General features: G+C 32.3%; 1 protein-coding gene across 1 annotated transcript; it reads left to right on the top strand.

Annotated features, from left to right (window-relative positions):
* Positions 1–1,490: 1,490 nt before the first annotated feature.
* Positions 1,491–2,892, top strand: LOC107923753 (LOB domain-containing protein 29). The gene is made up of 2 exons (XM_016853917.2): positions 1,491–1,793; positions 1,926–2,892. Exons 1-2 carry the CDS (start codon positions 1,515–1,517, stop codon positions 2,349–2,351), a joined length of 705 nt encoding a protein of 234 aa, XP_016709406.2. The 5' UTR covers positions 1,491–1,514; the 3' UTR covers positions 2,352–2,892.
* Positions 2,893–12,887: the final 9,995 nt, after the last annotated feature.

Genomic DNA, 12,887 nt, shown 5'->3' with positions numbered 1-12,887 from the left:
AGTAAAGGTAAAATTGTACTTCAACTCCCTAATAATGATAAAGATTTGATTTAATCATTTATATACACTATAAAGATATAGGCTATTAAAATGGTAAAATTATATTTTTACTATCATAAAAATTATAATTTAATTTCGTCCCCTAACAAAATTGTTTGCGAGTGTTCACATCCACTACCATGTCATCAACTTTAACTTAGTCACCACCTCAGTTGTCACGCCACTAATTTACCAGATTAGTTGCCACATCATCACTTAATGGACATTACAATATTCAACTAGAAAAAAATTTAAATACTTAAATTAATAACTAATTTTTGATTAAGAATTCAACTGGATATTTTTTCCCAAATAAAGGTTTAATTGATTATTCATTTACTTAATATATAATCAACTACGCAGTAGATATTAACAAATAATGAATCAATGAGCCACAATTATGTTGCAAATTTTATATGAAAAATACGATAGGTAAAAACTAAAAAAACAAATACTAGAACTTAGATTAATGTGATTCAAACAACATAAATTATATAAACAGATTCCAAGTAAATTAATAGAGAATAGAGAAAATTTATTTTGATGCATTAGTGGAGAGGAAGGTTTTTAAAGTCTAGATTCGTTAGTTTTGGCTTATTTCTACTTTTAGATGAAGAAGAGGAGAAGCAACTTCAAGTTGTAATTTAGGAGCATGGCGCTTATAGTAAATTAGGTTATTAATTAGTTATGTGCTATGTGCCCTTCAATCAATTAATAATAATATGACACAATAAAAAATAGCCGACAACTGGAGAATAATAAAATTAATGGAGATAATTATGATTTTATAGTTCAGATATAAGCAGAGTTTGTAAATGTTTGAGACGTTGTGAGGAGTTGAGTTTGTAGAAAAAGTTTTCCCACTAAAATTAGAACCTTATCTCCACCAATTATTTATAAATGGAAAGCATAAATAATTAGTCTTGAAATTCGGAACCATTTTTGTATTGGAGATATAGCTAGGTAAACTGTTTGCATAAGCATAATTTATGGTGTTAAGAATAACAATACACACGCAATGACTAATATATACATGAGCTGCTTCATTAGCCTTTAAACACCAAATTTAAAAAGAAAATAACTTGACAAGTTAACACATCATCAGTTTGCCTATATATCAACATTCAATGAAAAATTAGGGGGAATAATTAGCATATAAGTCCAATCATCAAGCAAAATAGAAATGGGTTTCATTTTTAAGCTACTTGTTTTGTCGTATAAGGGTACGAAATGGAATCTCATTTGAGGGTATAAAAATTCAGAATGAAATGTTGCCACAGGGTTTTTTAAAAGGGGAGAAGAAAAAACAAATGGCAAGTGTAGCCCAATAAGGGGACCAGATGCAATTAACAATTGATTATTAAATGATCCACCTCCCTCTTCCTCCCGTGTTTATAATCCCCTTTTTGCTTTATGATGTTTAGCTCAACCCCCCCCCCTTCCCTCTCTCAAATTACCCACTAAAATAAATCAAAATGACAGGTTCTGGTGCCCCTTGTGGTGCCTGCAAGTTCTTGAGAAGAAAATGTGTTAGAGGCTGTGTTTTTGCACCTTATTTCTGCCATGAACAAGGTGCAACCCATTTTGCAGCTATCCACAAGGTTTTTGGTGCAAGCAATGTCTCCAAGCTGCTTGCTCACCTCCCTGTCAGTGATCGCTGCGAAGCTGCGGTCACAATCTTGTATGAAGCTCAAGCTAGGCTTCAAGACCCCATTTATGGTTGTGTTTCTCATATCTTTGCTCTCCAACAGCAGGTTTTTCTCACCACCCCTTTGACCTTGTTTGATATGATGTAATTAGATGTGTTGAAACCCTAATTTGATTTTTGAAATATAGGTATCTATCTAAATCCATTGCTTAGTTCCCTGTGTTTGGAATTTGTCTAGGTTGTCAATCTCCAGTCGCAGCTTGCTTCTCTCAAGGAACAAGCAGCTCAGAGCATTGTTAATGGCTCTGTTACTGCAAACCCTAATGGAAAGCTTCCTTCTCAGTTCCAAGATGTTCAAAGCTGGTTCCACTCAGATAATTCAAGCATGGCACTAAAATTTAATCCTAACATTCCCAATCATCCCAGCACAAACTCGTACTGTGAGAATGGGTTTTGGAATCCAAACCCTTTAGGTAATTATGAGAATTCATTCACTTCGCCGGGAGAAGATCATGTGTCATCCTATACTACCACTACTACTTTTGGGGAGGCTTCTCATGCTATGTCTTCCTTAGACCTACATACAAACAACAGACAATGGGGTTTCCAGGAGGTGGATGACCTTCAATCAATGGCCTTTGGATATGCTCAGCAATATTCATGATGAGGGGATCCAATCCATTTACATATGCCCAATTCAGCACAAGAGATCATTTATATAAAAACCATCGACCTTCCAGTTTTGAATTGAATGCTGCATATTTTGAAACATACATGCACTTTTGTTGGTATAAATAAAAAAGCTAGGAACCCTAAAGGATCAATGTTCATTTTGGAAACCCTAAAATCTACCCTACTGTGAATCTGTTTTCTATAAATTAATCTGGCCTGGATATTGATACAGAATATTAGTAGTGTATTTCCTATCTCTGACAAAACTGGAGCTAGAAAATGATCTGGTTTTGGTCGAGCTAATTATTTTGCTTTGTCTATGGACCTCTTAGCCTTTTGAGGACCACATGTAGTTCTTGACCTAGTAATTAAAATTACAGTTACCTAGTTCCTTACCTACACCACACTTTATTATTTATCTTAGCCGGTTCTATAATTTTATCCTATTCTCCACGTAACGGATTCGTTGCAAGATTCAATCCTGCTCAGTAAAATATCTAGGCTAAAAAAATGCATGTCTTCTTACTACCTTGTTTGGCTTCTTTACTGCATATATAGCTCCACAGACAATTGGTTTGAAACTCTGAAATAATTTTCATATCAAAATGGAACATGATTATGATCCCAAGTTGAACTTATGGAACCTAACGTTGATCTCCATTCATCCCAATTTGGTTCATTTTTATTTCTTCATGATTTCCCTGCTGTTTTCAAGTCTAATAACACACATTGCACCCCCCTCCCCCAAATAAAAAAAAAAGAGGCTGAAATTAATTGCTTGGACATTTGCTTATTCAATGTAAGCTTTGTTGTACGTGATGTTTGATTATTATATCTTGATAATATGCAATATTAATATTTTTTGCATTCGCAATGTTCAATGCGGAGCCGATTTTTTTGATTTTTCATGTTATGGAATAAAGTAAACAATTTGTATTACTCTTCTTCCACTCTATATACATTAAACTTCCTAGAGTTGTACACATGTAGATGCAGGAAAAAGAATAAAGGTAAAATTTTGAAAAACCATAGGCTTACTACTAGATAAAATATCTGATTTATTTGAAATTGCTATCAAGTTTTGAAGTCCTCCATCTAAATCACTAAACTCCTTACTTGGATTTTGGAAAATAAAAAACACCAGTAACTAATCAGTGCAAGTAAGTGATGATCATGCTTGTTATGAAACATAAGGCCTCAGATATATTTTTAAATAAAAAAGCATGCGTGAATAAATTAATGCAATTTAATTTAGGACATGAATTTCCCTCCCTCTCTTAATTGTTACCCTTACAGAGGCCCAATTGAAATGATAATCACAAACACAAGTACGGCCCATTCGATGTATTTTCCAAAAATAAATAACTCATCTGTGCTACCAACTAATAACAAAATGCTTAGCTTGTCTCTATTGTATTTTCTTTAACTAATTTCAAGCATTAAGTTCCTTCCAAAAATCTTTATTTTCTAATTAATAATTTTTTTATTGATAATTAAAGATAAAAGGATTGTGTTATTTAAGATTCAACCTATGTATTTATGCCTACAATTTAATACTTTTATCATTAAGTTAAGAGATTGTTAGCGAATTGAATTGATGATTAAATTAATTAAATTATCAGAAAACACCATAAACAAAAAAGAATTAACGTAATTTATGAATTTTAACATTTCCATAAATAAAAGCAACTTCAGGTTTGCAATTTTAGCATGAGTGAGTTGGGATTTCAGATTTCCACTCAAAATATAAGCAACGGTGATAAAGATTAAAGAAGGATTGAAGAAGGAAAGAGCAAGTGAGTACTAACGACTAGCTCCTAAACATGGTAATTAGGTGTAATTTAGTACCTATATATATATTTTTTTTGGTTCACTTTGATATTTGAACTTAGTAAATCCATTTTGATCTCTAAACTTGAAAAATATAAAAGTTTAATATTGTGACACACTGAAATTGTGCCATACCATCATTTCAAAATTAAAAAATTTCTAAGTGATGACGTCAATTTTAGAGTGCCGCATACAATGTTCTAATAATCGAACCTGTTAGACCACAAATTTTTAATTTAATTAGTTTGATTAATTCAACTACTAGACTAACAATAATAAAATAAATTTTTAAAAATTTTTAAAAATTTTTAAAAATTTTTAAAAATTTATTAAATCGGTTTAACTATTGATTTTTGTCTCAATTTTCGATTTTTTACTGATTTTGAGTAGTTCCCTTTGTTTGGTCCAGTATATCGATTTGTTCTCGATCTAATTAGTCCGATTGACCAACTAGTCTTGTTCCACGAACACTGGTCACATAACCAAATCTTAACAGATGTCAAATTTAAGGATCGAAATGGATTTAATTGTCAAGTTCAAGTACTAAAACAATCGAACAAAGTATAAGTATTAAAATGGACCTAATTTTCAAAGGGCTAAAAATTATATTATAGTAGCTGATTGAATCTTAGCTTGATTAGCATCAACATTGTTGCCCGTGTAACAGGACGTGAGTTCGAGTATGCTGAAACACGTTATCCTCTTATTTAAGAGTTGGGGAGGGGTTATGAGTAGTTTTAGGCATTATATCGAAAAGAGCATATATAATAAGAACTTATAACGAGATATGATTCAAAATTTGTTAGTTTCTTATTTCTACTTTTCATTTTTAGGATTTTTTTTTGTTTCAAATGTAGTAAAATTAAATGGGAAAATATAAATGTATTTTAGTTAAAATAAACATAAAATCAGATAAATATATCAAAAATATATATAAACCCAACACAATATATAAAACTAATTTATGCATTTTTTAAGTGGTTTGATTTTTTTTTTTAAATTCAATTTTTAATGATACACATCAAATTGTTGAACCCGTTGATGGATGTGTTCAGTACCATTTGATAACATTGAGATAGAGAGAAAAACAAAGTTTTTTTTTATAAGAAAAAAGAAGTTTATTTTTTCACAAAAATATTATATAATATATAAAAGAAACAAAAAATTGAGTAATTATTTGATATAGAGATTAAAAAGTTTTAGAATCCACAAATATAATTAAAAATATCATAATTGTCCCATTTATTTATATATATTTATAATATTTTATAAAACATGTGTTGAGTATGTCTTATATTTCAGTGAAATTTGAGAGATAATCTCTTAGTTAAACTTTGTTTATTTGTTTCAGTCGAATACTAATTAGTCTAGATTATTTTATTATTATTTAACCTACAAATTTAGCCTATAAATAGGTTGTTTTACAACCTTAGAAAAACACATCCATTAAAAGATTAGAACTTATAACGCTTTTGGAGAATTTTGTGTTTACGTTTTGAGGATTCTTTGTTTTCAGGTTTCGAGGTTTTGTTTTTATCTTCATCTTTTGTACTCTTCGTTTTTTTGTCATTATAGTAAAATTATCTTTTCATGTGGTTTTTTATCCTCTTTGGAGGAGTTTTTTCATGTAAAATTTATATGTATTCAATTTCTCAATTTCTTCTTCTATTTTTTACTTGTTTGTTGTTTAATCGGGTCGATCCCTAACAAGTCATATCAGAGCTAGTTTAATTTTCGTAGATCAGCCCGTTCAGCGAAGGAAGCAACGAGGTTTGACATTGAGAAATTCGATGGTGTCACAAATTTCAATCTGTGGCAAGTTGCGACTAGGGTATTACAAGAGGTATTAATGGAGAAAACCTCATCCGTATTGTGGAAAAGGTTAGAAACTTTTTATGCGACTAAGGCTTTAGCTAACCATTTAGTATTGAAACGACGTTTATTTACGTTTCACATAAACGAATGTGAGCTTCTTAGAGATTACATTAGTCAATTTATTACTCTTTTGAATGATTTAAAGAATGTTGAGGTTAAGATTGACGATGAGATCAAACTATGCTATTACCGTGCTCTTTACCCTATTCATACAAGTCTTTCAGGGAGACCCTGATTTATGGTAGAGACAAACTCTCGTTCGAGGATGTGAAAGGTTATTTGTTGAGTAAAAACAAGCTCAACGATGACTTTGGTTTGGATAGCAAGGCAGATAGGCAAGCTTCCGTTTTGGTAGCATTAAAGAAGCGAGACAAAATGTATCACTATTGTAAGAAGTTAGGTCACATCAAAATAGATTGTTATAAACTTCGAAACAAAAGGGCTACTGAGAGTAATGAGGAAGATGTAATTGGTGCTAATTTGACCGACAAAAGCGTTGATGATTTCTTATTAGTGTCAACGAGTGATAGATCCTAGTGGATCCTAGATTCAAGATGTTCTTTCCACATGTGGACACAGAAAATGGTTTTCCACATATAGTTCGGTTGAAGGTGTAGTTGTGCACATGAGAAACAATTCATCAAGTAAGGTATCAGTATTGGTACTATTAAAATTAGGATCACGATGGGACGATTAGAGCACTCTCAGATGTCAGGTATGTATCTGATTTATGAAAGAATCCCATCTCCTTGAGTATTTTAGACTCGAAATGTTGCAGAATAAACATCGAGTTGAGCGGCATTAAGGTACCTCATGGGGCTCTCATTTTGTTAAAATTTAAAAGGACCGACAGTCTTTATATTCTAAAAGGTTCTATAGTGACCGATGAAACTGTACGTCCCTCGTCCGTTACGGAGTCAAAGCCAACTTAGTCATAGGAAGGAAAAATGTATGACTGTTTCGTTGAAAAAAAATTCTCTTTTGGATGCAGGTTTGAAAAGTTAGGACACTGTATTTGTGAGAACCAAACCCGGGTTAGTTTTGATTTGGCAGTGCACAAGTCAAAGGCTAGAAGTCATCCAACTTCTAAGCACATATTCGACTTAGTTAATTCATTGCATAGTTAAAGTTAGGCCTGTGGTGGACTTTGTGGAAATATGAGTTAATGTGGAGATTTGTTGAGTATGCATTATATTTCAGTCAAATTTTAGAGATAATCTCCCAGTTAAACTATGTTTATTTGTCTTAGTCGAACTCAGATCAGTCTAGATTATTTTGTTATTATTTGATCTAGAAATTTAGCCTATAAATAGACTCTTTTACAACCTTAGAAAAACAAACCCATTAAAAGATTAGAACTCATAACACTTTTAGAGAATTTTGTGTTTATGTTTTGAGGGTTCTTTGGTTTCAGGTTTCGGGGTATAATTTTTATCTTCATCTTTTGTATTTTTCATTCTTTTGTCATTATAATAATAAAAAAAATTGTCTGTGGTTTTTTATCCTCTTTGGAAGGGGTTTCCACGTTAACTTTGTGTATGTTCAATTTCTCAATTTCTTCCACTATTTTTTACTTGTTTATTGCTTAATTGGGTCGATCCCCAACAACATGTCACATTCTTAATTCGTTTGTAGAGTATAAAAAACTCCATGTTAGAATTAAATAACCCGAATCCTTATTTAAACAAAATACGGTGGTAAAATAAAATAAAAGTAAAATCCATATAGAACTGCACTATTTTATTTTAGAATAAGGTTTTTTAAACGTTATTAAACTCCATCTATTTTATATTGATTAGAATAAGGTGTTTCAATCTTACTAGAATATGGCTTTACAAGCCTATAAATAGACATAGTCTATTTCTCTTGTATTCATTCGAATTCGACATAGTGAATTCTCTTTTCCTTTGCCCGTGGTATTTTTCCCAAAAGGGTTTCCACGTAAAAATCTGTGTGTTCTTTATTTATTTTATTTTATTTTCATAAATTGGTATCAGAGCTTCCGGGTAGTTTATCTCGATCACGGTAATGGCATCTTTGAAGTATGAAATTTCGCTGTTGGAACACAACACCAGATTTGAGTTATGGCATATTAAGATGTAAGCAGTTCTTGCGCAGATAGATCTGGAGGATGCCCTGCTAAGGATAGATAAGATGACTTCGACATTAACAGATGAAAAGAATAAGCGTAAGGATCGAAAGGCATTAACACAATTACATCTGCATTTGTCCAATGAAATTTTGCAAGATATGATGAAAGAGAAGACCGGCGCTGCATTATGGAAGAGGCTAGAACAAATATGTATGTCAAAAACTCTAACAAGCAAGTTGCATATGAAGCTACGTTTTTATACTCATCGTTTGGAGGAAGGTACATCTGTACACGAACACTTAACAGTGTTTAAAGAAATTCTCTCAAACTTGGAGGCCATGGAGGTTCAGTACGATAAGAAAGATCTAGGGTTGATTCTACTTTGTTCGTTGCCGCCATCTTATTCAACCTTTAGAGACACGATTTTATATAGCCTTAAGTCTCTCACAGTTGATGAGGTTTATGATTCTTTAACCTCGTATGATAAGATGAAGCATCTTGTGGTTAAACCCGACTCTCAGGGAGAGGGTCTTATTATTCGTGGGAGACAAGATTGGAATGCTGATGATGATCATGGAAGGACACAAGAACGAAATCTTTGCGGTAAATCTAAGGGTAGATCAAAGTCTTCAAATAGAGGTAAAACATGTAACTTCTGCAAGAAGAAAGGGCACATTAAATCTGAGTGCTATAAGCTACATAACAAGATTTAAAGGGAGGCTGTAAATCAAAAAGAAAAACAACCAGAAAATTTCGGTGAAGCTGATGTTGTAGAAGACTACAACGATGGTGAACTTCTAGTCGCTTCTGTCAATGATTCTAAAGTAAGCGAAGAGTGGATACTTGATTCAGGCTGCACCTTCCACATGAGTCCTCATCGAGATTGGTTTACAACTTACAAAACAGTGTCTGAATGTGTTATTTTGATGGGAAATAATGCTTCATGTAAAATCGCAGCTGTTGGAACAATTAAAGTTAAGATGTTTGATAGAGTTGTCGGAACACTTAGTGACGTACGACATGTTCCAGAATTGAAGAGAAATTTAATTTCGTTGAGTACTCTTGATTCAAAAGGGTACAGATACATAGCTGAAAGTGGATTTTTAAATATTTCCAAAGGTTCCCTTGTTGTGATGAAAGGGCAGAGAAAGACTACCAAGTTATATGTTTTGCAAGGTTCTACTGTTACTGGTGATGCAGCTGTCGCTTCCTCTTCCTTATCAAATGATGATATTACAAAACTTTGGCATATGCATCTAGGGCATATGAATGAGAATGACATGGCAAAATTGAGCAAAAGAGGACTTCTTGATGGGCAAGGAAATGCAAGCTGAAGTTCTGTGAACACTGTATTTTTAGAAAGAAAAAGAGAGTTCGATTTATAAAAGGAATCCATAACACGAAGGAAACGCTGGAGTATACTTATTTTGTTTTGTGGGGGCCATCCAAAGTGCCTTCGAGAGATAGAGCTAATTATATGCTAACTTTAATTAATGATTTTTCCAGAAAAGTTTGGGCATTCTTCCTGAAGTAGAAAATGATGTGTTTTTCTTGAAAAATTATGATTGAAAAACAGATGGGAAAAAAATAAAATACCTTTGCACAGACAATGGCTTAGAGTTCTTTTCTGATGAGTTTAGTAAACTATGCAAGTCAGAAGGGATCGTGAGACACTTGACAGTTCGTCATACTCCACAGCAAAACGGTGTTGCAGAACAAATGAACAGAATAATCATGGAGAAGGTTCGATGTATGTTGTCAAATTCCAACTTACCAAAGTCGTTTTGGGTAGAAGCAGCCTCTACTACATGTTTTTTGATTAATCGATCTACACCCATTGCCATTGAGAAAAAGACTCCACAAGAGGTATGGTCTGGTAATCCTGCTAATTATTCTGACTTAAAGATTTTTGGGTGTCCTGTGTATGCTCATGTTGATAATAGAAAATTGGAACAGAGATCCATTAAATGTGTTTTTCTTGGTTATAAAGCTAATGTAAAAAGGTATAAGTTATGGTGTCCTGAAAATAGAAAAGTTATTATTAGCAGAGATGTCGTTTTTTATAAAACTGCTATGCTGCCTAACTTATCTCTTAAAGACTCTTCCAATAAAGAAAATCAAAAGCAGGTGGAGCATTAGATTAATACAGAGTCGACTTCTCAAGCGAATACAAAAATTGAGAATAGAGTTGTTTCTTCATCACAATACTCTATTGCCAAAAATAGAACTAGAAGAGAAATTAAACCTCCAAAGAAGTATGCCGAGGCTGATCTAGTTGCTTATGCTTTAAATGTGGCTGAAGATATAGATGCAAACCGAGAGCCATCTAATTATTCTGAGGTAATTAGCTGTGAAGACTCAGAAAAGTGGATGTTTGCCATGTAAGAGGAGATGGAATCACTCCACAAAAACAGAAAATGGGATCTTGTGAAACTTCCTAAAGATAAAAAAGGTTGTTCGTTGTAAATGGGTGTTTAAAAAGAAAAAAGAGACTCTAGGAGTTGAAGAACCCATATATAAAGCAAGGCTTGTTGCAAAAGGTTACAGTCAAATTCCAGGAGTGGACTTCACAGATGTGTTCTCCTCAGTTGTGAAGCATAGTTTGATTCGAGCTTTGCTTGGTATTGTGGCCATATATGATTTGGAGCTTGAGCAGTTAGATGTAAAAACTGTATTTTTGCATGGAGAACTTGATGAAGACATTTACATGCAACAACCAGAGGGTTTTACAGTCTCGAAAAAGAAGACTATATTTGCTTGCTAAAAAAATCCCTTTACGGTTTGAAACAGTCACCTAGACAGTGGTACAAAAGGTTTGATTCCTTTATGACTTCTCATGATTTCAAAAGAAGTAGTTTTGACAGTTGTGTTTACTTTAAGAAAAACAATGATGGTTCTTTTGTGTATCTACTTCTTTATGTTGATGACATGTTGATAGCAGCAAAAAATAAAGGAGAGATAAGAAAGGTCAAAGCCCAACTAAGTGAAGAATTTGAGATGAAAGATTTAGGACCAGCAAAGAAGATACTTGGTTCAATATGCAGAATGCTAAACCTGTTAGTACTCCTTTAGCAGCCCATTTTAGACTTTCATTGGCTTTGTCTCCATAATCAGATGATGAGATTGAGTATATGTCACATGTTCCATACTCTAGTGCAGTGGGATCTCTCATGTATGCTATGGTTTGTTCACGTCCAGATTTATCATATGCAATCAGTGCAGTTAACAGATACATGGCGAATCCCGGTAAAGAACACTAGAAAATAGTTCAATGGATTTTAAGATAGTTACGAGGTACTACTGATGTTTGCTTACAGTTTGGAAGAACTAGAGATGTAATCATTGGGTATGTTGATGTTGATTTTGCTGAAGATCTAGATAGAAGAAGATCTCTCACAGTTTATGTCTTTACAATCGTAGGTTGTGCAATCTGTTAGAAAGTCACTTTACAAACTACAATTTCTTTTTCTACCACTGAAGCTGAGTACATGACAATTACTAAGGCTTGTGAAGAAGCTATCTGGTTGAAGGGACTCTTTAGTGAACTCAATGAAGACCTTCAAATCAGTACAGTATTTTGTGACAGTTAGAGTGCAATCTTCCTTACAAAAGATCAAATGTTTCATGAGAGAACAAAACATATTGATGTTCGGTATCATTTTGTTCGTGATATTATTGCTCATGGTGATATTGTTATGAGCAAAATTAGTACTCATGAAAATCCTTCAGATATGATGACTAAGTCACTTCCTATAACCAAGTTTGAGCATTGCTTACACTTGGTTGGTGTTCATTGTTGAAGTTAAACCCTTAAGGGGTTCTATGGAAGAGGTGGAGAACTTGTTCGTTGAGAGTTCACGATGAAGAACTTGTTCATTGAGAATTCGTGTCAAGGTAAAGATTGTTAGAATTAAATGAACCGAATCCTTATTTAAATAAAATACAGTGGTAAAATAAAATAAAAGTAAAATCCATATAGAACTACACTTCTTTTATTTTATTTTGGAATAAGATTTTCTAAACCTTATTAAATTCTATCTATTTTATATTGATTAGAATAAGGTGTTTCAATCTTACTAGAATATGGCTTTACAAGCCTATAAATAGACATAGTCTATTCCTTTTGTATTCATTTGAATTCGACATAGTGAATCTCTTTTCCTCTACCCGTGGTTTTTCTCCCGAAAAGGTTTCCACGTAAAAATCTGTGTGTTCTTTATTTTATTTTATTTTTACACTCCACATAATATGTATGGAATAAATATTTTTTTAATAATACTTCTTATTTAAATAAAACTCAAGTATTAATTGTGATGAAAAAACACATAACACTTGAGAGAAAAAGAAAAGTACAAATTCAAACTTTAAAAATAATATTATTAAAAGAGAGAATTACCAACTTGAAAGAGATTCTTAATCTTAAAACTACATGCAATTGTTGTGAAAATTGAGGTAATGACCTTTTTGACATTTTAACTTTATAAAAAATTATTTTAGGCTTTCATTTAATTTAATTTAATTTATTTTTTTGTCTTTTTTAATATTTGAATTTGTATTTTTTATTAAATTGTTTAAAAATGTATATAAAAGTTAACGTTTATTAACTTTGTTGATATGACATATACATGAATTGTTATGTGAATAACATGTTAGCATTTAATTAATTTTTAAATTTTAAAAATTATTATATATAATATTTTTAATTTTTTAAAAAAATTATAATTTTTTTGA

The sequence above is a fragment of the Gossypium hirsutum genome, chromosome A11 (genome assembly GCF_007990345.1).
Source record: "Gossypium hirsutum isolate 1008001.06 chromosome A11, Gossypium_hirsutum_v2.1, whole genome shotgun sequence".
Classification (NCBI taxonomy): Eukaryota; Viridiplantae; Streptophyta; class Magnoliopsida; order Malvales; family Malvaceae; genus Gossypium; species Gossypium hirsutum.
Note: the sequence above shows the minus strand (reverse complement) of the source record. Positions and strands in the feature narration are given on the sequence as shown.

Excerpts from the sequence above, each read along its gene's own strand:
- LOC107923753 (XM_016853917.2), top strand. The coding sequence starts at position 1,515 with ATGACAGGTTCTGGTGCCCCTTGTGGTGCCTGCAAGTTCTTGAGAAGA. Across the intron at positions 1,794-1,925 it reads TCTTTGCTCTCCAACAGCAG|GTTGTCAATCTCCAGTCGCA; the intron begins GTTTTTCTCACC and ends GAATTTGTCTAG.